This window comes from Rattus norvegicus, chromosome 10, assembly GCF_036323735.1.
Source record: "Rattus norvegicus strain BN/NHsdMcwi chromosome 10, GRCr8, whole genome shotgun sequence".
NCBI classification, from domain to species: Eukaryota; Metazoa; Chordata; class Mammalia; order Rodentia; family Muridae; genus Rattus; species Rattus norvegicus.
Genome location: NC_086028.1, coordinates 58,134,806 through 58,159,647, shown reverse-complemented (window position 1 = coordinate 58,159,647; position 24,842 = coordinate 58,134,806). Strand labels below are relative to the sequence as shown.

The 24,842-nt window shown below is 52.6% G+C and overlaps 1 protein-coding gene across 4 annotated transcripts; it reads right to left on the bottom strand.

Annotated features, from left to right (window-relative positions):
- Positions 1 to 624: 624 nt before the first annotated feature.
- Positions 625 to 23,776, bottom strand: Camkk1 (calcium/calmodulin-dependent protein kinase kinase 1). 4 transcript variants are annotated; one of them, XM_008767866.4, is made up of 18 exons: positions 23,640 to 23,776; positions 23,268 to 23,409; positions 16,978 to 17,066; positions 16,496 to 16,887; positions 15,809 to 15,856; positions 15,374 to 15,427; positions 14,965 to 15,016; positions 14,629 to 14,762; positions 14,201 to 14,237; positions 13,275 to 13,296; positions 11,639 to 11,727; positions 8,537 to 8,736; positions 6,080 to 6,133; positions 5,344 to 5,417; positions 4,992 to 5,079; positions 4,629 to 4,757; positions 4,102 to 4,205; positions 625 to 2,497 (listed from the first exon to the last, which is right to left on the bottom strand). In XM_008767866.4, the coding sequence occupies exons 4-18, from the start codon at positions 16,853 to 16,855 to the stop codon at positions 2,425 to 2,427; spliced, it is 1,518 nt and encodes a 505-aa protein (XP_008766088.1). In that variant the 5' UTR covers positions 16,856 to 16,887; positions 16,978 to 17,066; positions 23,268 to 23,409; positions 23,640 to 23,776; the 3' UTR covers positions 625 to 2,424.
- Between the last annotated feature and the right edge of the window lie 1,066 nt (positions 23,777 to 24,842).

Sequence of the window (24,842 nt, the reverse complement as noted above, 5' to 3'; positions counted from 1 at the left end):
CCAGCTTTGCCCAGCTGCAAGACCACGGCTGGGAAAACAGCAGCCATATTGGACCTGCTGGGCGGCAGACCCAGGTTTCCCCGGAAGGTGCTCATCTTCTGAATTAGGTATAACAAGCCAGGCTCTTGTAACAAGGACTTAATTTGCTGTCACAAAAGTCTATGAAAATGCTGATGCTATTTGTACTGAAGAAACCAAGGCTCCCGAAATGACCTGGCCTGCCAAAGGTGTCCGTTATAAGGTAGGGAGCCTAACTTGGTGTTCAAACTCAAGGCTGTCCGACCTCAAGGATGACATTTGCTATCAACACCCTGGAGGACCCCATGACCAGTGTTAGCACTGAGGCTAAGAAGTCATGGGGAAGGCCCTGGGCATGCCAGCTCCCAAACCCCTATGAAACAGGAAATGTATCCTATGGCTCTCAAGCAACCAGTTCTCCCCAAAGCTCAGGAGACAGGAGATCCTTAGCCTCACGAGCCATCTTCCACCTCTCCTCTCCCCACCTCTCACTACCCTACATGCTGTTCAGGTGCCTGCGGTGCCTCAGAGCCTTCCAGAACATTGAGCCAAGTCAACTGTGACAAGAAAGAAACGCATGTCTGGATGCAGAAGACATACAAAGCCTTTTTTTTTTTTTAACTCAACAAAGGGCTTTTATTGTTTTTAATTCACTTCCTAAGAAGTTAATTTTTATAAACACTCTTATGGAGTTTGTTCACTTGTGCTACATTCAAAACCAAAGCCAACCAAAGCTCTCAACAACAGGTGACAGTGAGCATGCCTTCCTGGCTCTGCTGGGGACAATGAGCCAGCCACCCAACTCCGAGCTTTTCCTGTGTGGGTCCCATCGGTGAAGCTCCCTGACTCTTTGCTATTTATTGGTTGGCATAACTTGCCTCCTATTCACTCTATAAAAGTATTCTTAGAGATAGGATTAGATTATTTGTTTTCAAGCCCTGGGTTACACTGGCTGCCTTAGTGCAGAGGAGTTGGGTTGAAATGGGAGCCCTTTGACAATGGGCTACCTTCTGCTCCTAGGCATAAGTTGACATAGAAACTATATTACAGATGCATGTGCCAGTATGAGACATGCAAGTGTGCTGTATACAGCAGATGGGCACACACACGCATGTGCACATGAAGGAGCAATGTACACCCATGGGCACAGAGATAAGAGTGGGAACCAGCGCTCCCGCACAGCCTCTCTCTTTTCTAGCCTAGCCCTCCTGCATTCTTGAAACCCATGTGGGCAGCCAGGATCTCTTATGGGAGGCTTTCAGAGAGGGCTACCTGAGTCCTGCTCATCTCCCTTTGGGGACCAATCCCTATGAGCATTATCAGTAAACATTAGAATAGCCAGACGACCACAGAATCCAGAGAGCTGACATCTGTTCTGAAAGGGCAGTGTCCACGTGTGTCCCAACTGTGCAGCTCTGACCTGTGTGGGCTGACTGTCTGATGTCCTGTACTGAAGCAACTGACAGAAGGGCCACCAGCCTGACAGGAGTGCGTCTTGTACGGTCCCTCATCTGGCTGAGCCTCCTCCATCAGAGCATGTAGTGAGTAAGCCAGTGTCGGCTCAGCGCCTAGATCCCAGTTACTTCCACATCTGCAGGGCCACAGTGCTGAGAGTCCGTGGCCCTCCTTGTCACTCCTGGTGTTCTGTAACCTTCATTCTGGAGATCCGTGAGAGAGGAAGGGAGGTTGGCAGGAGAAGTACACTGCTCCAGGCTCAGGTCTATGCTCTAAGCTGGATTCACTTTGGTCCTTTCTCCAGCAAGTGCCAAGTGTAAAACACAGTCTATGAATGTCAGATCCTCGTGACTGCCGTACAGTGTACCACGGACTACCCAAAGCCAGAAGATGCTCTCCATAACAGCCGCTCCCACCCAAGCCCTCAGGTAAAAGACAATGAGAGGAATCTGGATTCTCCAAGATCAGTCTTCTCCCAGGCACGCCTCATTACTTGTAGCATCCACACTAGAGATCTGAGGACTCCAGCACTCAGCACCTTCCACACAGAAGTGACACAATCACTCCTCGTGTGCAGCAGCTGGGCAGGCCACCGATCACTATGGGAGTTCTCTGAGAAGCAGCCCACCAGGTCTCCACCTGCTATTTTGGTCTCTTGCCTTCTGCCCTGGGCCTCACCAGCCAGTCAGGTAGGGTTTCTAATATTCCCCACAAGATAGATCAGAACAGAGAGAACCAACCGGGACCCCCGAGCCCCAAATGATACACATTCCAATCCTGTCCCTGGATATGCCTGTGCGCAGGTCATGCAGCACAATGGGTGAGGGGGGCCAGGAGAGGGGCTGCAGTCCCCAGCCCCCTGCCTGCAGGGGCGATGATTGCATGAGGGCGGTGGGCCTCTGGAGGAGCGGAATGAGCATGCTGCCGATGGCCCTGGGCACATGCAGGGACTCAGGATGCAGCCTCATCTTCCTGGACTCCGGGAAGCTCTGGGCTTTTGCCCCCTTCTCCACATCCTTCTTTCCTGTTAGGAAACACCAGGGGCAGAGGGACCCCAGGAGTGAGAATGTGTATGCAGGGGATTCTAAGTTCTCACACACATCTGCATATGGCTGACCATCCTCCAGCCTTTGACATCCCCACCCCACACTAGCCTCCCTAGGATCTGTTCCATCACGGCAGTCCTTCTTGCTACTTCCTCTGGCCACAACCATTCTGCGGCTACCCACTGCTCTGGGATGGAATCTAAACCTCTCAGGAATCTCTTACCATCTGACTCAGATGACTTTCTAGTATACCACGAGTACTAGTCAGGTCAAAAGTCTTTCTTGTTGACCTTTACTGGGCCCCCGGTGGGTTAAAGGCTTTCATTCTGCATTTTTTTTTTTACCTTGCTCACGGGACAGAGTTGCTCCACTATTCAGTAGAATAGTGGGTCTGATCACCTGAATCTGATCACCCATTCCTGCTCCCGCCTGTGTTTTAAAAATATCCAAAGGATCAATCTCACTGAACTGAACTAACAATTTCATAAAATGTAAAAGAAATGGAGTCTACCAAGGACCCCAAGGTCCTCGAGGTTAAAGTGTACTTTACTTTTGGTTTTGTTGTTCAGTTCCAGGGAACGAACTAGAACTGTTCTTAACTATTGACTGCTTCATTGTACCACCAGGGGGTGCCAAGACACAGCACTGAGCTGGAGTGGTCCCTGCTGACTGCACAATTGTGACGTCAGACTGTTGTCCCTTATATATTTGGTTGTGAGCCTAGCCTTTAACGGCTGAGCCATCTCTCCAGCCCCAGACTGTTGTCCCTAATCATTAACAGACTCCTTTTCACTCTCAGATCTATCTTAGTTCATCTGTCAAATTCTATATGATCCACTCCACCAAGAGCAACTCCAATATCAGGGCCCCAATACCTCAAAGAGGAATCAGGAACTGCATAGATATCTCCCAGGTCTACCTCACTGTGTGGTCACTCCTTATAAGGGCAGGCCTGTACAACGTCCATGTTCACCTCCCTGGGAAAGTGCCTTTACCACAGGGCAAGCCAGACGTACAGCCCTTCTCCCCAAGCTCCTTCACAACCAGATTAGTACTCAACGGCCTTAGGACCATGGTATTCTGGTTCACAATGCTCACAGTTCTCTGAAGGTCTATGCATAAACTAACTGGAAGGTCAATTTTAAGGCAGCAGAAAAAGTGGAAGCCAGAATCAATGTTCAGAAAACTGCTTTTCTGATCTCTCCCAAAGTGGTGAACCCCTACATGTGGTTCAAAGTAGGGGCCCATTAGCCAACAGGGGTCCCTCTCCTCCAGCCTTGTCAGCTAGCTTGTCCACATGGACTCGACTGACAGAGTGCTGGCTACGGAGAGCATGGCCACGGCAGCCTTCCAGAAAGATCTGTCCCGGGTGGGGCTGAGTTAAGTCTTCATCTCTTACAGTGTGTGCATATAAGACATTGGGCCTAGACATGGGTGCACATGGGACCCTGCTCTGAGACTTGGATATGTCCCTAGGCTCCAGGGACAGCTCCACACTAGTGCAAGCTGGGGACATGTCTCAGTGCCACACCTTTGCCCAGGCCCAGGGATCAGCCCACAGGCCTTGGCCCACTGTACTCACAACAGTAAGTTTCCTGGCGCAGACATAGATCTTTCTTCCCTGCGTGCTTGGGGCTCAAATGGGTTTCCAAAGGAACGCTTTCTCAGCATAGACTTGACCAGGATCTGGGGAGAACAGGTTAATATGGGGAATACAGTCCCAGCCTAGGCAAGCAGATAGGTTCATGGGTAGGGTGTGGTCTAACTGACAGGTGGGGACCTCAAGCTACGTCTCCAGCCTTTCCTGTCATGCTTAGACACCTATGTGGTGCCTTGGGAAGAGCAGCAGTTCACAGAACGTAGGCAAGGAAGGAACTGCTTCTTCCTGACACAGCCCTCACCAGACCTCAGGTCTCTCCATCAGGCTGAATAAGATTACCTTATTCCAATAGTCCATAGACTCCAAGGGAGCAGGGGTGTCCATGGCCCCTGTACTGTGGCTGACTGACCTGAAGCCCCACTGTTCCTTCAAAGGCCAAGAGCAGAGCAAGTCCCAAGCAGTGGCCACACCCTCCTAAGACAAGAGAGCCCCACCCCTCACGCTCTTACCACAGTGGTCCAGCTGGGGATGAGCTTGACTGAGTTCTTCACCTCCTCCTCAGTCACCTCTACCACACTGCAGTGTTCCTCCTCTGAAGGGAGGGGCTCCTCTCCATGCTTGGTCACCCAAGGGTGTAACTGTAGAGCCCAGAAGACAGGGAAGGGTCAGGGTCATCAAAAGGGTCCCAACCCAGGGAAGGGTCAAACAGACAACCACTAGCTAAGGTCCCCAAGCATCCTTAGCATTGATTGACCTTGAAGGAGACCTTGACCCAGAAATGCCAAACAGAAACCCAACACACATGTCCCAGTGTAGGTCTGTCCAGAAGGGGACACAGACCTTGGCCCTGGACAAGGCCTCTGGCCTCCCACCTTGATATCAGACACCCCAATTCTTGTTTCAGGATTCTTGTCTAGCATCTTCAGGATCAGGTCTTTGAGTTCCTCGCTGACCTCCGGCCTGGGCAGAGAAAAGGAAAGAAACCAGGATGCCACTATTAATGAGGGTTATTTTTTCTGTCCCATGGGACCAGGAAAAATCCCAACCACATTCCTCAGACAGAAGGACAGGAGGCCATGCATCTGCTCGGGCTCCTCCCAGGGATCAGTTTCCCCTTTCTGAAGGCTGGGATGGGACTCTCACAACGCAAATGCTCTGCTAAAGATCAGATACCCAACCCAGGAGGCAGGAGAGCCCCCATGATCCCCGCCATGGACAACTCACTCCTCAGGGAACACCACGGCCTCATTCTTGATCTTTCTGTGCAGGGCCAGGATGTACTCATCAATGAATGGGCACTGTGGGAAGGAGAGACAGACAGACTGCAGGCCTTGATCCTCACTGTAGGGGGCCGGGGTGGGAGGCAGTTTATGCCCCACCCCCAACCCAGCAGATGGCAAAGGCCCCATCTAACTTGTTCAGGGCACACAGCAAGGGCTCTGCAAACGTAGCTGAGTCACTAGAGAACTATGCTGGCTGCACCTGCCACAAGCAATAAAACTGCCTACAGCAAAGCCTTCCTCTCCCTGGGTCTGGTGTTTGGGGACATGTTCACTGAGAAACCGCCTGCCTTCTTAAGCGTGGTCACCAGAGTCAAAGCACCTGTGGTCGGGGATCTCGATCACGTCAGGGTTAGAGTTTGGCAAGACCCAATGATGTGAAGAAATGATTGCACGAATGAAGGAATGAATGGCATCAAGAGAGGACAGGGCTCACTCTGGAGGAGAGGAGGCAATACCACTGTCACCTCTTGGCTGTGTGCTAAACCCAGGACAACACATCAGTCCCTTCCAGAGGGGAGAAAGAGAAACAAATGGCCTCTCTTCCCTCAGACTTCTTGGCCTAGGTGGGCTTCTCAAAAGCGGTTTTATCTAGGGACACACAAAAAGGTCCTGCATCCGCCACCCACTCCTGGCTCCTTGAATCTGTCACACAGTTTTGCAGGCGCCTCAGGACTCACCTTCCCGTAGACAAAACAATACAGTGTAACCCCAGTGGCCCATACATCCAAGGCCTAGAAAGAAACAAGCCAGTGTTAGTAAATATGACCACCCCCACCCCCACCTTACCCCACCCATCTTTATTAGGCTGTGGAAGAGCTCCTTCCCCAGGCAGGCATCAATCAACAAACACTCCCTGAGGCATGCTGGGCCCTGTGCTAAGGCCAGGGGACATGCCAAGGATGAACAGAACAGAGCTGTGACATTCCTGGGATTGTGGACTTTGTAGGGACAGGCCAGAACACTGTTCTAACTCAGCGGGATCCAAGCCTCATTTCACCCATGGGGTCATTGCTGCCTCCGTGACCCAGATGTATTTCCAAAATAGCAGTAGCATTGAACTCCCGCTCAATAAGTAGCTCTGGGTTCAAGAGAGCCTCACTCCAGTTACTGTGCAACTGCTTCCAATGCCAGAGGCAACCCCTGCCCGCTTCGCCCCATGCCCTCCTACAACTCCTCTGAGGCCCAGGTGGGGCCGTCCACAGGATCCTCATGTGTGCACCCCCTGACTCAGAGCACCACCACCACCACCACCATCCTGTCCATCCGTCCGTCCATCCATCCATCCATCCACCCACCCATCTTCCAGGGAACACAGACAAGTGCAAACTGGTGTGCCCTAAGACATCAGTCTGCTTTCAAATCATTAAGGTCAGGATGTCAGAGAGAGGCCAAGAAGCTGGAGGATGGGAGAACGCAGGATAATGTGTTTGTAAACCAACACTCGGGCTGTAGCTACAGGACAATCGCTAGTTCAGGGTCATTCTCAGCTACACAGCAAGTTCTAGAACAGCATGGGATATGTGACACCCTGTCCCTACCCCTCACCCCAGAAAAACGGTGGAGAGAGAAATGCCTCCAGATCAGAGGACTCTAAGGAAATGTGACAAGTGACTCTGATGGCTGGCTCTCCAGGATTAGAAAGAAAGAAAAGAAAAAGAAAAAGAGAACAGGCAAGTTGAGAACATTTCAATACCATCTCATAACAATTTTGCATGTGTGCGATACATTACAGAGCAGTTTCATCAGTGATGAGCCCCTGACCTTGGTCGCTGTACTGAGATTATGTAAGAGAATGCGCTCGCTCTTAGCAAAGTCACTGAAGTACAGAGTGATAAAGAGCCATATTGTCTCAAAATAAACTTCTGGATGATTCAGAAAAGTGTGATGGAAATAATCAGAAACATAAAGACAATGGAAACGCTAACGCGGCAATGCTGATGAATCGGTTAAAAGGCTGGAGAGACGGCTCAGTGGCTAAGAGCATTGGTTGCTCTTCCAGAGGATGTGGGTTCGGTTCCCAGCACCCACATGGTGGCTCACAGCACCCTGTAACTTCAATTCCAGGGAATTCAACACTCTCTGCTGGTACCAGGCACACAGCCGATACACAGGCATACGTGCGAGCCAAACGCCCACAGCATAAAATAAATTACTGATTGTTCTTAAAGTCACACAGGATTCCTTTATACTCTTCTTATAACTTCTCAGTAGATTTAGAATTATAGCAAAATAAAAAAGGTCCTTTTTGATTATTGTTTTGCAGCACTGGCGAATGAACCCCAACACATACATGCCAACCAAATGTTCTACCATTGAGCCATGTGCCCGGCCTCAAATAAAAGAGTTGAAAAACTAATTTATACCCTTGGCCTCTCTCTGCTCGAACTCCAAGGCCCACACTACCCAGCTACCTCTTCCCCTTCCCTGTATGGCAGCATGCAGTGGTGCTACAGGAAGCTCCAGGCAGTGAGGGCAGCCATCCACACTGCTGCAGTAGCCTTAGGAAACCCGTCACTTCAGGAAAGCTGAAGCAAGCATTCAATCCCTCTAAACCAGGCACCTCTATGAAGATGGCATTGGAACACCACGAGACCAAGTAACAATCTCTCCACCCCCACCCATGTGTTGTAAGTAAGCTTACAGTTTGGTGTTGGGCTGCATTCATAACCCCCTTTGGTCATATAAAAGTCTAAATCCCGACCAGTCCTAGTCCTCTCAATCCTCTTGCACATTCCTAGCTTCTGCCTCCAGCTCAGATTCTCAAGGCCCAGTCTAGACCCTGCCATGCTCAGGACCCAAGGAAACCTCCACCTCCTCTGACCACGACTCTCAGCCCTCATCACCACATGGAAGGATACGAATGGGACTGTTTTAGCTCTGCCTGTACCACAGCCCAGCCCAGAGCCCCACACAGAACACAGAACAGCAGTAAGAGATACAAGTGAGATTGTAACCATTTGTTAGGGAATCAGAGGAGCCCCACACGGGGTATGTGTTGGGCTCCAGAGAAAAGGCAGGCACTATTCACATGCAAGAAGCCTGGAGCCCTCAGCTTGCAAAGTGTCCCCCCCCCCAACCCCTCTACAAGCTGTTCTGCCCTCCACCCAAATCCCAACCCAGGCCCTGGGAATCACCTTCCCACTGAAGCTCTGGCCGGTGTCAGAAATGGCCTCCGGGGCCATGAATGCTGGGGTCCCTGCCGTACTGGACAGCTGAGCATCATTCCCCTCAAACTGGTTGCTGACACCAAAGTCGGCGATCTTCACGTGCCCATCGTCCCCAAGGAGCAGATTGGACGGCTTGATGTCCCTGTGCACAATCTTCTGGCAGTGCACTGCAGAGAGAAGCAGGTGATATGCAAGCCTGGGGACAGCTGCCCGGGGCCCCTCTGCTGCCTTCTTCCAGCCTAGAAAGCATGTTGCTGCACCCCAGCCCTATCCGCTCGTGTTATGAGAGGACCTCGCAAGATGTCACTGGGGCTACCTGCTCCATATGCAACTGAAGACATTTGAGGGGAACCTTGGGAGTCACTGGACTCTAAGTCCAATTATCTTTCCTCAATAAACAAGGCACTTCCTGCTGAAGAGAGAAGTCACAGGGAAATACAGGGAGGACAATTTCTCCATAGGCCCTTCCCACATCAGCACTGTCTGCAGGTCCAAACCACATCGCAGCCTATGCCTAGGTCCAGCCTCGACCAGGGAATCCCTGCTCCTAGGACTGATGCTTGGCTTGTGAGGACTGTATTGTGTTATAAACACAACAGTACTGCCTCAGCCCCAGGGATCTGAATACTAGGGTTTCAGAGAAGGAGGCACCAGGCTTCAGCACCACTAGGATGAAGATGGTTGGGGTGAAGGTCAGACATCTATCTCCGGCAGAATGAAGCCAGAGTCTGAAACAGTGCAGAACACTGGGAGCCTGCTGTGTCCCCAGGGTCTATCCCTGTCAGCAAGGGACACTAATCTGACATCCCCATCAGAGCAGGGAAGGCCCAAATGATGCACGGTTGACAATGGAATATAGTGTTTAAGTCTTTTCTCAACTCTAGGTTTTCCATTGAACTCAGGCTCTGTGCACATGTGGATGGCCAAAAGATAACAGTACGAGATGCATCTCAGTATCGGAACTTGACGCCTGTCTACAAACTCCTCACCAGCAAAAGGGAACCCCTACTCTAGCCAGGTAGACTGATACACGCCTGTAATCTCAACTGAGTCAGGAAGATTGCAAATTCTAGACCATCCTGGGCTATATAGCAATACCCTGTCTCAAACAAGAAAAGGAAAAAAGAAACTCCACATTTTTCCCTACTGTTCTCTGACTCTAAAGACTCATTTCAAAAAATTCTCAAAACCACCTCAGGTCCTCCTCCTCTCGACCTCAGAGCAAGAAGTCAATGGAGCCTAAGGTAAAAATAGCCCAAACTGGGTATAGTGATACACACTGTTTGTCATCCACCATAATCTGAGGAATTTAAAAGACAGCAGTAGATGAGGAGCTTGAGGCCAGCCTGTGCCACACAGTGAATCTGAGTTAAAAAGGAAAAAAACTCTGTGTGTGTGTGTGTGTGTGTGTGTGTGTGTGTGTGTGTGTGTGTGTTCTCATTGTCTCTCTTAATACACCTGCCTCCATCAGCTGGGCCTTTCCGACCAGTCCCATCTGTCCCTCCACAAGACCAGAATCACAAGTCTTTGGGGGGCACAGATGCCTTCCTCATCCACCTCTCCAGCCCTGGTGCTAACACTTACCCCAGAGATGCTCTTCATTAGTAGCAGCTGGGCCCTGAAGAGGCTGTAACCTAGAACTCTAGGTCAGCATGCATCTGAAGTGGGGTTAGATGGCAGATGGGCCCTTGGCAGAGGAGAAGGACCCAGAAAAGGAAGGGGGTGCAGCCAAGCCCTGGAAGGGCTGTTCCTGCCCAGTGCTTACTAGACAAGCACCAAGAATAAACATACCCATCTCTCCTACACTATGGGCTCTTACTGGAGTCTATGTATTAAACACTTGTCCATGTGCCTCAGATTCCCTACATGTACAAAGAGAGCGTTAATGTGGAGGCACCAGAGGGGCTCATCAGCATAAAGATGCCGCATGTCACTGTGGGCTATGCCTCAGCTAGGGAGGGAGAGAATTCACAACAGGCCCAGATAAGAGATTAGCGAGATGGACAGCACCCCATTTCCCAAATCAGGCCAGAACCCTAGGTTTCTGAGGTTTCTCTCTCTAGACTGGTTAGTCTCCCCATGCCAGCCACCCTACCTCCTTCCCACCCTATTGCTACAGCTCTAATCCTGACCTCACCATCTGTCACTTGAGCTGTGGAAACAGCCTGCCCCCGGCCAGCTGGCTGCCTCTCACACCCCATCCAGCCACCACACAGCTGCCAGGCAGTGCTTTCGAAGAAGCAAATCCCCTCAGGCTTTCCTCGGCTTGGAGGCCTCAGAATACTGACAGGATTCAGTCAGAAAGCCTCCTTCAGAGATGTTTGCAGCCCTCTCAACAAAGCCTGGATGGTGTGCCAGCACCACTGCTCATTAGCCACCAGGCCACGCCACATCCAGATGGACCCTCTCTCGCCTCCGCCTGACAGGCTCTCCCACCATCAACCCTCATAGCTGGCCAGTGAACCCTCACTCCTCTGGACCTGATCTCAGCCTCTTCCAGAAAGCCTGCCTCTGCAGACCTGGCAGGCATCACTTGCCACACAGAGCCCCCTCAGTCCTGACCATCATCTGTCCCCAAGTAGGTGCACATAAGTGAGTGAAGTGAGTGGATGAAATAAATGAGCAGGTGAACTACTTCCTGGCACAGAAGCTATGAGCGCCTGAGCTCTTGCCTTAGAGGTCCTTAGAGCTAAGCCTACCCTGCCGTTACCACAGGCATTATGCCAGGACACACTCTTCCCCAGGCAGCTGGACACAAATCTCTTCTATTCTACATCTCCTGATGTTCTGCAGAGAGGGGAAGCTTGGCTAGAACTCAGCAGAAAAAAAAAAAAAAAAAAAAAAACACGCAGAGAAACGCAGTGGTGGATGCAATGCACGGCGAAGAATCTAGCGCATGCCCAGTGAAACCTACTAGGTCCTCCCACACCTACCCGCCTCTTTCTCCACTAAAGCTGATTGGTAGATCACTGCTGACTGACAGGAAGGGCTCAATGGCTGTTGAGCGTGGGCAGAGCCCGCGCCTGTGTCATCTAGATCCAGTCCCTGTGGACAGACAATCTCACTCACAGTACTCGAGGCCCAGGATGATGTCCCGGAGGTAGAGGCGAGCTTGCTCCTCTGGGAAGGGCTTGTCGCAGGGCACTTCCATGACTGGTCTGTGAGGAAGGAGGGAGGAGGACTGTTCAGTGGAATCAGGATTACAGAAGACTCCAAGGACTGGGGAACAGGCACCTTCCCGGGATCCTGGTGCTCATGAGTTCATAGAACTCAAGATACTAGCTTCTCCCATATGCCAATAAAAGTTGTGGCCTATTTATCCCTTTTCAATCATAATTTCAAGGCTAACATCTCTGTTTCCTCTGGCTCGTAGCTCTTGCAATAATTAAGTTTAACCAAATAATTACAAAGATGCCATTTAAACCAGTGGCTCTAAAACTGTGGACCCAGACTTGAGTCAGAAAAATCAAATCAAGTGGGTCTGTGTTTGTTGTTGTTGTTGGTTTGGTTTGGTCTGGGGGTTTGTTTGTCTAATGAAATAGAATGTTTCAGAATGTATAACATGTGATAACGAGTGTTCCAGATAATCAGTTTCAGATATGGGCAGCAATACAAACTTCCATTTTTTAAAACTAGTGTGGTAGAGTATACTTTTAACCCCAGTATTCGGAGAGGCAGGGTCAGGAGAATCTCTGTGGCTTTAAGGCCAGCCTAGCTTGCACAGCAAGTTCTAAGTAGCCAGAACTACATAGTGAGGCCCTGTCTCAAAACAAAACAAAAATAAATAAATAAATAAATAAATAAATAAATAAATAAATAAATAAATAAAATAAAAATAACCATATACTTGTTGTGGTGGTGGTGGTGGTGGTGGCGGTGAGATAGGGTCTAACATAGCCCAGGCTGGCCTGAAGTTCAATATGTCGCTAATGAAGAGCTTGAATTTCTGAAGTTCTAATCCTCTTGGCTCCACCCCGAGTACAGGTATTAGCTGACATCCTTGGTTGTATGCACTGCTAGGGACTGAAGTCTTGGCTTGATGTGCCCTATGTAGGTACTCTACCAGCTCAGCTGCAGGCTCAGTCCCTAAAACCTTTTGATTTTTGAATGCAGGTTTTAAAAAAATTAGTCTTTCAGGAAAGGACCTGCAGAGGGAGAGCTCATAAGCTTCATCGGAGGCATGGCAGAGAGGGGTCCACCCAGCTCTGTACCCACTAGTCCCTGCCGCTGCTCTGCAAATATCCGCATACATCAAACAGGGCAGGTGACAGAGTTGGAACCCCAGGCTTCTTCCACAACTTGCTGTGTAACTTGGGTAGGCTATTTACCTTCTCTGATCCTTGGCTTTCTCTGCCGTGTAAAGTGTAAAGAACCCTTGGTGAGTTAAGTGCAAGCCTGAGTTTTACCTGAAAACTGCCCTTCCCCCACATCCATCCAAATACCTTCCTAGGTATTCGAGGTCTGACTTAAAGCCCATCCCTCTCCCAGCCTGACTTCCCCAGCCTTCACAACCCTTCCTGGCCTTCATTTGAATGGTCCCAGGTCTCTTATCGACCTGAGGCAAGAGTTTCCAGGGAGAGCTGGTGTACGACTCTTCTCTTCGACTCTTCGTTCATCTACACTAGCTGGCCCCTGGGCAGGGAGACAAAGGGAGGGTAGGAGACCTGGATCACAAATGACCTGCCTGAATGGGACAGGAACTCACCCCTTTCTCAGGAGGTCAAACACTGAAAGAAAAGAGAGACAGGAGGTATCAGAAGGCTGTGGGTGGCCAGTGCCAAGATTCCTCCCTGTTCTGGAGAGGGGCAGGGGACCGACAGGTGAGAGAGGCTCCCCATGGGCCTGCCTGAGCAGAGCCTCATGGGCCTGCCTGAGCAGAGCCTCGGGGGCTGAGACTTCAGCATGGGCCCAGTTGCCAGGGAGGGACTGAAGCTTGAGAAGGAGCAGACCTGTTCCTAAAGCTCCTGGCCAATAACACCCCCGACCAAAGCCTTGCCTCTCCATGCCTGAAGCCAGCTCTCCTGCCCCCTTTCTGTGATGGAGCAGAAACACAGGGTCTTGCTAGTCCTGGGCAATCCCCAGAGCTTCACCTCCAGCCCTCCTATGCCATTTCTCCAAATCTCCTCCCGGAAAAGCCCAAGTACCAATCAGGATAAAGAACTTAAGCAATAGCATCCATATTAATAAGGATAATTACAAATGTGCACATTTCCTGGTACCAACCCTATGAGACACAGACCACCGTTACCTCATTCTATTACATTATTATTGTAACTATCATTTTTGAAGGGCTGTGTATTGAGCCCAGCTCCCCAAGCATGCTGGGCAAATGCTCTACTTCTGAGTGACACTTCTGACCCTATTATCCTACTTTACAGGGGAGAAAACTGAGGCTCGATCCTGAGATTCACTGACACAGACAGCTTCTTACACCTACTGAATGCAGAACTGCGCTGACTGGGACTCATTAGGGCCTGAGAAATAGTCACCAAATGATTAATCTAGGTCTCGTTCTACAGTGCTGCCCAGGAAAATCCAGGACTTGAGAGTACAAGAGATCATGGCTACCCAAACATTCTGTGTGGGACCAGCCCTAGGGGAGCTGCTGTGGGAATGAGCTGGGTCACTCACCCAAATAGAGATTGTCTTCAGCAGGATCATCCAGGACCTGGTCAAAGGGAGCAGACACATGGGCATGGGGCTTGAGGAGGAATGGAGTTGAGGAACCCAGGCCTTCTGTCCTTTTCTAACCCAAGACCCCTGCTGTGCCCTGCAGCCACCCTGGACACAGAGCAGGAACTGTACAGGTACCAACAGAAGGGCCTCAGTTATTACTGACCTCCCCATCAACCCTCCACATAACAACCCCTGCCCCTGGAGGGCTGCCCCTCACCCTCAGCAAGAATGCCCTGGACTGCCTCAATCCCTCCACAGTCCCATTCAAGGATGGCCTGCCCCCAGTGCCTCATCCACTTGCTCCCTAGGCCCTGGAAAACTGAGAACCCACCCCACCCACTCACCCACCCACCAAGCTCCAGTACCCTCCCCAGCCCTCCTACCTCGATCAACTTGACTACATTCACGTGGTCCAGTTTCTTTAAAATGGCAATCTCCTGGTATACACGCTCCAGGGGCAGCAGCTGTTTGGCTGGCCCTCCCTGAGGAGCTTGGGACCCTCTCGGGGGAGGACGGCCTATGACCAAAAAGGAAATCAAGGTGCTGATCCTGGAGAAAGACCCTTAGGGGGCTGAGATCTCGTTCCAGTGCACCAAGCCTAGTCCATTCCCAGGCTCCTGTTTCCTCCCCTCTACCCCACTCCTAAATAAAAGTAGTTAAGGACCATTCCCTCCTCCTCTGCCCCAGCCTAGGAGTTCCCAAGGTCAAGGCATACATACGAGGAAAGCCATACTGCTTCAGTAACTTCTTTTTGGAAAGAACTTTCATTGCCTATGGAGAAAGGGACAGAAACATCACATGTGTGCAGCCACCAGGAACTAGAAAAGGCTGGTCGCATGGGGACTGTGGTCCACATGAGCACACTGGCAGCTACCACTGTTACTGAGCATGTGGCCAGGTATGTCTGCTATGCCATAGCCGAGTCTAGGCCTTCCTCCTGTTCTCTCTTCAGAGGAAGCCAAGCTTTGCTTACACACCCCAAGAAAGAGGAAGTTTGTTCCCTCAGCACGCCCAGGAACAGAAACCTCCCCCTAAGAGCCTCCCCTGGTCCCTTTCCCAGCACTTCTCCCTACTCTCCCAGCTTCTGGGGCCCAACCTGGGCAACACCCCTTCCAGTCCCAGACTCACATAGTGTCTGTCTTCCCTTTCATTGTAGGCCAGCCTCACCACACCATAGGCACCCTGCAGAGAGCCATCCGTCAGCCCCTCAAGACATAGCCACATTCTCAACAGCTCTGGTCCCAGCCTCTGGACCCCAGCCCCAACCTATCTCCTACCATCTGGTTCTGGGGCTCACATTTCCAACTGATGAGGAGGGGACTCCCATGCCCTGGGAACTGCCCACCCCTACCTCACACCCCATGCAGCCTTTTGTCTCTCCTAGTCTCCATTAAGGAACCCTGGGAGTCAGGAGGCAGAAGTTATCTCTGCCCTCCTCTGACAATCTCCCAATCAAGCTGGGTGTTCCTGGCTCTGTTCCCCAGTCCCATCAGGGTGAAATATGGATGCTCAGAGAGGACTCTGCAGCACCACCCCCCAATTCCCTTCCTGCCCAGGCCGTACCTTGCCAATCTCACTCTGCAGCTTGTACTGGTTCAGTTGCACACAGTCCTGGGGGGGGAGGGAGCATCAAGGACAGCTCATTCATTTGCTGGATAAGCTCATTCATATCTAACAGTGCTCCCTTCTTAGAAGACTGTTCAGGACCCAGCCTCTGCTTCCCACACCCGCAGTTCTCACCAGCCTTTCAAGTTTAGACTGGGAAAGACTGGAGGGTAGCAATCGCCACCTCGAGAGATGAGAAGCTTTGGATGACATGTGAGGTTATGATGGGTGAAGCCCTGGCTATGCCGTGCTCCCAACAGGACCCAAGTTCACATTCAGATCCAAGCCCACGAGAGACCAGGCACCGGAAGCACACTGCAGGTTCTAAGTCGAAGCATTCTCTCAGAGGCAAGACTATGGCCCAAGCTTGGGATGGTTTAGGGGTAGAGACATACATGATCTGTTTTCCAAGCTCTAAGAAGGCTTCTTAGGAACAAGAGAGGGCCCTACGTCTGGGCTGAGGGTGGGAAGAAGGCAGGAGGTAGCCCTTGATTCAGATGGCCTTTCCCTGCATGGAAGAAGCCCTGCTGTAGCAATCGTCTCAGTGAGCTCTAAAGGTAGGCAAACCAAAGAAAGCTAAGTGTGTGGTTCATGTGGTGGGTGCAAACCCAGGCTTCCCTGACAGGTCCACGAACAACTTCTAACCTCTGTGTCTGAGATGGCCACATGGTGGGACTCGATGGTGGGTCTCCGCCAAGCCCGAGGAGACATGTGACTGGCAGGTCCTGTAGAGTAAGGCCCAACCTGAGCCTCTAGACAGCTTCCCGCTGGTCTTTCCTGCAGGGAGAACTTTCTAGCAGAGAGGCTGGGACGCACTGGTGTGGGTCTTGAAGCACTGCCAGGGATCACAGAGGCAGCTCTGGCCCGGGGTGAGGGGTCCACACCATTGCTGGCAGGCTCTGGGCCCTCCTCTGCCTCTTCTAGGTGGGCCACACTGATGGCTGCCACCCGCTCTACCAGTTCCGCTCGAGGGTCTTGGCAGCAGACGGCTGGACTGCGCTCCATCACTTCAGTCCGTGGATATTCCTGTTGGGAACCTGAGAGAGGAGAGAGGGTCACTCCTGGCCAGGCAAGTGGATTGGGTCTAGATCTTTTTCCCTCTGTAGCCACAGTGCTATAGACCCTACCTCCCGGCTGCTCCTTGGCCTGGCTTGCCAGCACCCAAGCCTAGGGATCCCCAGTAGCTCACGTAGCTCTGCAGCATGCCCTCAGCGTCCTGCATATAAAACAGGTACAGTCTCCTGCTCTGATGGCTACATAGAAGAGTGCAACGACATTGGTTCTGCAGTGGGGACAGACAGATGTGGGGAAGGCCTAGAAGCCTAGCCACACTAAGGCACGGAGTCCCAGGTCAACTCTGTCCCAACTTTACAAGATGGCCAGTGGCTCAGCAGTTGTCCCCCTTCCTGACAGAGCATTCCAGCACAGCCCCCTAGCAGCAGGCGGGGGTATTGGAGCTGCAGACCCAGACACCTCCTCCAGGAAGGCCTTCTGGATGTCCCAGATCTTCACTGCTGTCCCTCTCAACATTTCCTGAGGTCTCTGGCTTCCATCACTCCTCTCACTACCTTCAAGACTCCAGGTAAACCTGGTCATTCACCTCTCTGTCCTAGTATTGCTGCCAGCCTAGGGGAGGGTACTCTAGGGGGAGGGCCACATTGAGGTCTGCTGCACAAGATGCTAGCACAGTTTCTATACTCCTCCTGACTTCCACCCACCCACCCTGTTCATGTGACCAAATGTCCCTTACAGCTGCTCTGCTGGGACTGAAGTGCTTCTGGATCTGGCTTCCCACATTCCTCCCAGCTACTGTTTCCTGGGTCCCCAACCTGCTCAAAATCCTAGCAATAGCCCTGGCTTGAACCTCAATCCCCAGCCTCAGGCCCACCCGCACCTCAGCCATCACCCTGTGTAGCTATACACTGGCCCTGGCCGAGTCCTGACTTACTCTCAGACCAGACCACTCTCTCTGCCACAGCCCACATGCTGGCTCCACCCCCTCCCAAAGCTCCCTCCTTACTGGGCCTCATTCTGCAACTTCTAAGAAAAGGAAGTAAGTGGACTCCCGAACCCCTGCCCTTCCGGTCTGTTGGTGACTTCCTCTATCCTGACTGCAACTCAGAGAACACAGGTCCTGTGGGAGCCATGCTCACTCTACCTTTGGCTCTCCATCCTTACTGGGAATGGGCACAGGTGGTAGGGCTGGTTGGAATGCCCTAGCCACTGGTAGGAAGCCACCTCTGCTGACAACCTACCACAGCTCTGGGGCAAGCCAGGCTCCCCTCTGTCCTGTGGATGCTATGCCTACCTAGCTGCTCTGACAGACTTGGAGGTAGATTGTAGAGCAAAGGTCAGAGCCTCTGCCTGTCTGCTCCCCCCTCCCGCCCCAATAGAGCTGCCAGTCCAGGGGAGGGGCACTAGGGGAGGGAGTGCCACCTTGGGGTCTGTCACACAAGACACTAGTGCAGTGTTTATATTCCTCCTGTTTGGTTTTTCCAGCCTGCCCATGTGACCAAATGTTACACTTAAGAGTGCGAGTGCTAGGAGCAGAGGCAGCAGGGCTGCTGCTGGGGACAAGAAAGGAAGAGGGTGAGGAAGACTTGTAAGCCAGGAGCTCTGAGAGGCCTCCCTGGAAGAGGTGAGGACAGTGAGAGAGCCTCCCCAAGCCTGACTCCCTTTCCTTCCTCTCTTCCATTCCCCAGAGGGTAGCTCTCCCCCACCCCCCAGGTCTAAGCCCTGAGATTAGTTCTTCAGTCTGCTTTGTCTCCGTAAGATCACTTGTGTCTTCCACAGTGCGTGGCACGGTAAGAGCTCAATAAATATTTGCTGAATACAAGTGGTCGCCATAGTGATCTCTGCAGCTCTGGTCCCATTACATGGATGGGACAGCACTTCACTGAGGGAAACCCAAGCAGCCTTAGGCTGCAGGCCACATCAGGATGGAGGACAGAGTCAGAAGTGAACCTCCAGCAGAGAGAAGCCCCAGGCTGGCCTGGCCCATAACTTTTGCATATAATTTCCCTATGGCTATAACTCCTGAAAGGTCATCATCCCCCCCCATTTTTTATTGCATATTTTCTTTATCTACATTTCAGATGTTATCCCCCTTCCCAGTTTCCTCTCTAGAAACCCCCTATCCCATACCCTAGCCCCTGTCTCCATGAGGGTGCTCCCCATGGATGGGGTGGGGAGAATGGGGAGAATGGGAAGAGGATAAGAATGGGCCTGGGATCACACAGCCAGTAGGTGCAGAAGCCTTCCTGTTCTAGTCTAAGAACTATTACCTGGCTTGGCACCCAGGCTGGGGTGCCCAGGCTGCCGACTTCCTGGCCGTTAGGGGTCGGGAGAGCAGATAACTTTGGGAATTTCTCATTGGTGAAATGGGCCACAAGGCAGGTCTTGCACCCGTGTGGTTGTGAGGTGTAAAGAAGTTGATGCTGTTAGGAACACAGAACAGCGGCCGCTACTGACAAGCTCCAAAGAACGGAGTGGTGACCGCATGGGATGAGCTGGGGGCCCAGATGGATGCGAGGGTGGCTGTGGGAGGAGGTTGTGAGAGCTGACGTAAGGCTCTCCATCCATCCCTCCCTCTCGCCTGGATCAAATTCAGGTGACTAAGCCAGGCTTGGCTGAAGAGAGGCAGCAGGGGAGGCCCAAAGTTTCTACCCAATGCCTTGTGCATAGGCTGTGCCTGTATTGTATGCATGGGGGCCTGTGTCTGACCAGGGAACAATATACTGGAGGAGGCTGGAAACAGGTCTGCCCGAGCTGTGAATCAGCTCCTAGGATCACAACTGTGCAGACAAACAGCTACCACCCCCACCCCACCCCCACCCCCACTCCCACCCCACCCCAGGGCTCCCCTTTTACCAGCTGATCATGTAGGCCTGCACATAGACGTAACCAGGGCCAGGAGAGCCAGACTCAAGGGGAAAGAACTGCACAGGGTTATCTGTCCCACCAGCCTGAAACTGGTAGTGTTTTGTACGGCTGGCCTGAGGGTCCATTCCTCAGTAGCTCACCCAATGGGTCTTCTCAAGGTTCTTCCCAAACTACAGCCTTGAGAATGCTTCATAGAAGGCAATTTAGCAGGTAAATAGGGGTCAAGTGGACAAACAGAAAGATGGACAGACATGCTGGGACCCAGACCCAGTCTGGGCACAGCAAAGACTCTTGTGGGCAAGGGATTCCTCCATTGGCCAAGAGACCAGCCCCAGGCACAGGTCCTCGCTCATTAGGCAAAACTCAAATCCTGTTCTCCCAGATGGGGGCTGCGCTGCCTGGGTTAGGGCACTAAAGATACATATATGCAGACACACACACACACACACACACACACACACACACACACACACACACACACACGTACATCTTTTTTTGAAACAGGCTCCTCTGTAGCCTGGAGCTCATTTTGTAGACCAGGCTGGCCAGACCTGCCTGCATCTGTCTCCTGAGTTCTAGAACTAAAGGCGTGTACCACCATGCTGGACTAGGACACTAAGCTTCTGGAAACATCAGTTTTCTCACAGGTGAATCAGACAGATGGCTACTGTCCAGCCTTCTCTGTAAGCCACCTTAGCTGCGGACACGGAAGCAGTCTGTGCCTGAGTAATATGTAGCTGGAATGTGTGTGCATTAGGAAGCAACTCAGAGTGAGCCCCACTCTACCAAACACAACCCACTTGAGGTGCCTGGCTCTGGACTAGCTTGACTCAGGCTTCTCCTTCAAGCTGCACCCCACCCTCCAAGTGTCAGCCACTCCCAAGTACACAAGCTCTTGGCTTCAGAAGCTCACTCCATCTGACCTCTTTCTAAGGACATGACCCATCCAGCTAAGTCTTCCAACAGAAGCCAGAAGAAGAAAGGGCAAGGAGACCCTGCAGTCACCCACACTGGTTCATGCAGCCCTATCTACAGTAACCTCAGGGACCAGTAGACTGTTAGAATGTTCCAGAGTCAGGCTGAGCCAGGGACCAATTGCCATCCAGGCAGAAGATGAACAGCCCTGATGAGCAAAGGAATGGTCAGGGGTAAGTGCAAGGAGGTAGTGGCCAGGCGGGCTGCACATCAAAGCGGCCCTGGTGTCTTTGGATCACTTCACTGTAGCCTGCTTATACTTCTGACAAGGGCCTAATGGTTCTGGCTGTGGTGTGCCCTCTGCAGCTCCCCACCCCTGCCTGGGATGACTCAGTCCCCTTAAGGGAGACCCAGGAGTCTGGTGCCAAGTCATGCTCAAGGATGCCTGCTGTGAGGATGGCCCTCCCACTACCTCAGGGGATCCCCAAACACCCAGGTGGGCTCGTGCCTCCCCCACTGTCGCTTTCCTCAAGGCATCCCTCAGTCCACCTGTGGAAACTGACATCTGTGGGCCTCTTTTTCTGAGCTTCCACCCTCTTTCCAGAGATCTCCCCCTTCCCTGTTTCTGCGCAGCTCAGCTACATCAGGGACATATTCAGCTCAGTACCATCCCTGTCCTGTTATTCATCCTCTGTTCCCATCACAGAGATGGGAACTCCATTTCTCCAGTTTTCATAGGCAAGAGCCAAAGGGATTGTTTCCCCTGGTTCCTTCTGTCTCACTGCCCACCCCTCCACCTCCCGCAGCACCTGCTCTCCACTCTCTGCTCTGGCTGCATCCCACTACTTCAAGCTTTGCAAACTGCAGGCTCTGTGTCACCAGGCCTTTGCACAAGCTGCTCCTTCTGCCAGGAACACACCTCCCTTGGCTTCACTGCCTGAAGACCAGTTCAGACATCACCTCCTTTGAGGAGCCTCTTTGATCTTCCCCACTGCTGGGTGGATGATCTCACTAAGTTAAGCACCTTAAATAGCACAGATCTGACCTCCACCACTCTTTCACGACTTCCAGAGCTCTCCATACCCCAGATTAATATCCCACGCCTCCCTCCACACCAGTTGCTAACGGGAGGATTTCTAACATGCAAATATGTTTGGAGTTTGCCTCTAGTGTGCGTCTGGGGAACAGATAGGCACACTGACTCCTGGCATGGAAATCCAGAGTCATGCACTCCTGCTACAACTATTCAGTGGGTATCTGCTGTATAGGTTCTAGGAGGCAAATGGGTAAACCCAAAAGACAAACTCCCTGCTCTCACCATTTGCTTTCCAGTAGAGTCATGAGACAACAAATAAGAATGCTAGCAATAGGGGCTGGGGATTTAGCTCAGTGGTAGAGCGCTTACCTAGGAAGCGCAAGGCCCTGGGTTCGGTCCCCAGCTCCGAAAAAAAGAACCAAAAAAAAAAAAAAAAAAGAATGCTAGCAATAAACATATGACAGGTTCTGTGGGATGCTCTGGGAAGACAGCTACCGCAACAAGACAGGGCAGAAGTAAGATGCTGGGGGGTACGGTCGATGCAGTGCAGGAAGGGCTTGTATGCCACGCAAGCTCTAAGCAGCTTTGAAAGGAGAAAGGCGGTGAATAGTGTGGACACTTGGAGAAGAGCTTCTTGGCCTATAGGTGCAAGTGCTATGAGGTGGGAAGGTGTTTGCTCTGTGTGAAGGCCAGCACGGGGGATGTGGCTGCAGTGGAAAGTTCCTTAATGAAGGTATGCATCCAGAGAGAAGCTAAGGTCCCCTTACACTGGCCTTGGGGGTGTTTTCCTGGAGTAGGTGACATTGAAATTCTTTTTTGACCACTAAGCAAGACTCCAAAGGGAATCTCTGTGCCTAAGAGAAATCCCTTCCAAACGTGGCAGTAGGACTCAGGCTTGGTTTAGGGTTTGTGGACAGAATCAGAGGCCTCCAATGCCAGAAGAGTCTTAAGCAGAGAAGCAATTCAGTTGGATGAGGTTAAAATAAGCCCCAGTCCTGGTGTGAAGACTGAGTGTTGGGGACAAAGGAGCAGGTAGTAGGGTCTAGAACAGTCTGACCCACAATGTGTGTTGGATGGAGGAGGTAGGGATTCATAGAAGACCCAGCTTTTTCTTTTCTTTGAGATTTTCAAGGACACAGCTGTGTGCTTCTCTCACACCCTGAATCTGGCCAAGGCAAAGAGGCGCTCACTGGGACATAGTCCTGGGACCCAAGGCATGCGACAGCGAGCTCTGCTCACTCTGCAACATCCTCAAGACAGGCACACACCCCTTCCCTGACAGATGTAACCCTTGTCCTCGTGACCCGTACTCACACACCACTTCATCCTGAAATGCACCCCCCACGTACACAGGCACACTCTTGTGTCCACGTGACGCACGCACACCGCCTCCAAAACACCACACACATTCCCTGCGCACGTGTGCACCCTCGGAACACCAATCCTGTACCCACCAGACCCAGAAACCACAGCGCCGCCTCCGCCACCCTCACTCAGCCAGGGGACGACTGCGCAGCAGCTGAAGTCGCTAGCCGCATCCGTCCCATTCATCACCCCGCCCCCAGCTCTCCACGGAAGACTCACGGGAGGGCCGTGGGAGAAGCGCTCCGCCGAGATCCACACGTGGGTGTACCCGTCCAGGCCCACTCCGAATAGACACGGCCTCCACCCAGAGCCGGGGCCCGAGGCACCGCGAGGGGTTCCTATGCAGTCCCGCGGACAGCAGCTGCGGAAGGGACGCAGGTGGCCGGTCACCCGCATAGTTGGCTTAGACAGATGCAGGCTCGGGGAGCCACCCCAAGGACCTGGCTCTGCAGACACAGCGGGGATCGCTGCACGCCAGGTTCCGGCTGCCCACGTAGACGCGGCCTCGCAGACCACCCCTCTAAAGCACGCTGGCTACACAGGGCGGCGCACCCCAGTTCCCAACTCCAAATCCCGGCTGCTGACCCCTACCTAGGCACCAGGCGACAGTCTCTGCGGTGGGCGCCGGGCTCGCTCCCGCTAGGCGCGCCCCGCCCTGCCCGCTTCGCCGGGCTAGGATCGCCCGGCTCAACCCGCTGGCGCCGCAGCTCCAGGCTGCGCTCGCTCCCCCGCCCGCCGCCGCGCCGGCTCGCGATCATTGGCTGTGCCGCGCAGCGCCCGCAGAGATGTCCAATCAGAGTCCGGTCCTCCCGCCCAGGGGTGGAGAGGGGCGGGTCTCCACGGGACCCGGAGGAGGCGGCTCGGGAGGGGCCCTGCGGATGGGCCCCGACGCGTCACGCCCCCGGCGCCCGCAGACAAGCAGGCTAGGGGAACCCGACGTCCCTCAGGCCACGTCGTGGGCCGTCAGCCTGGCCTGGCGCGTTCGATGGTTTTCTCGAGTACTCAATCCGGTGTCCTAGTCTGTAGAGGCAAGAGCATCCCTCCCTCGGGATGAGGCCCGGTGCTAGGAGGAGGCCCAGAGGTTGAGTGTTCTCCTGGGGTTGGGGGAGGAAAAGAGGAGGGAGATTCATCAGAGTGCTGGGGTGGGGCTGCACTCAGGTTTGGAGAGTAACAGAAGGCAACTATCCCCTAGCTGGGCCGAGGGAATGGAAAAGAGCCCTCCAGGACCAAGTGGTCTTGACTGCAGTTATGCCTGGGAATTTGGTCCCTCACAGACTCTTGGTTCGATCCTGCGGTTATTAGTCTATTGGAGATCCCCCACATCAATGCTTGCCTCAAACCCAAACCCATGTTGCTGTCTCCAACCTGGTCTCACCTGTGTCTCTGTCTCAAACAGGAGTTAGAAACCAGGAGTTACCTGTGTAGCAGGTTTTCTGACCCAACCGGTGTAGCACAAGGGTTTGCCATGTGCCTATTAAGATCCCTAAAGATCTCTCCACCTCCTACCCCTTCCAGAACTCCACAGTCATGCCTCCACTTGATTAGTGTAGCAGCCCCACCCCCACCCCAATCCAGGATCACTTCCCATTAACCTTTCTGGGGTAACCAGACAGCTGCTTCCTAGGATCTTTCATTGCTCCCACCACCTTTAAAATAGGTCCCCTCACCATTGGCCTGCCTAAACCCCACTTGTCTCTTGGGACTCAGTTCAATGATTCTGCTGCTCAGAAGCCTTCCCTATGACCTTCTGGATACCCAGAATGGCCTGCAGCCCTTTCTCAGTGTTTTCCTGAT

What these genes read in the sequence shown, in the direction of transcription:
- Camkk1 (XM_008767866.4), bottom strand. Translation starts at nt 16,855, where the DNA reads ATGGAGCGCAGTCCAGCCGTCTGCTGCCAAGACCCTCGAGCGGAACTG. An exon ending in TGAAGACAATCTCTATTTGG is followed by an intron (nt 13,297 to 14,200) that starts GTGAGTGACCCA and finishes CTTTTCTTTCAG; the next exon opens with TGTTTGACCTCCTGAGAAAG. An exon ending in GCCGTGGTGTTCCCTGAGGA is followed by an intron (nt 5,080 to 5,343) that starts GTGAGTTGTCCA and finishes TTCTCTGCCCAG; the next exon opens with GCCGGAGGTCAGCGAGGAAC.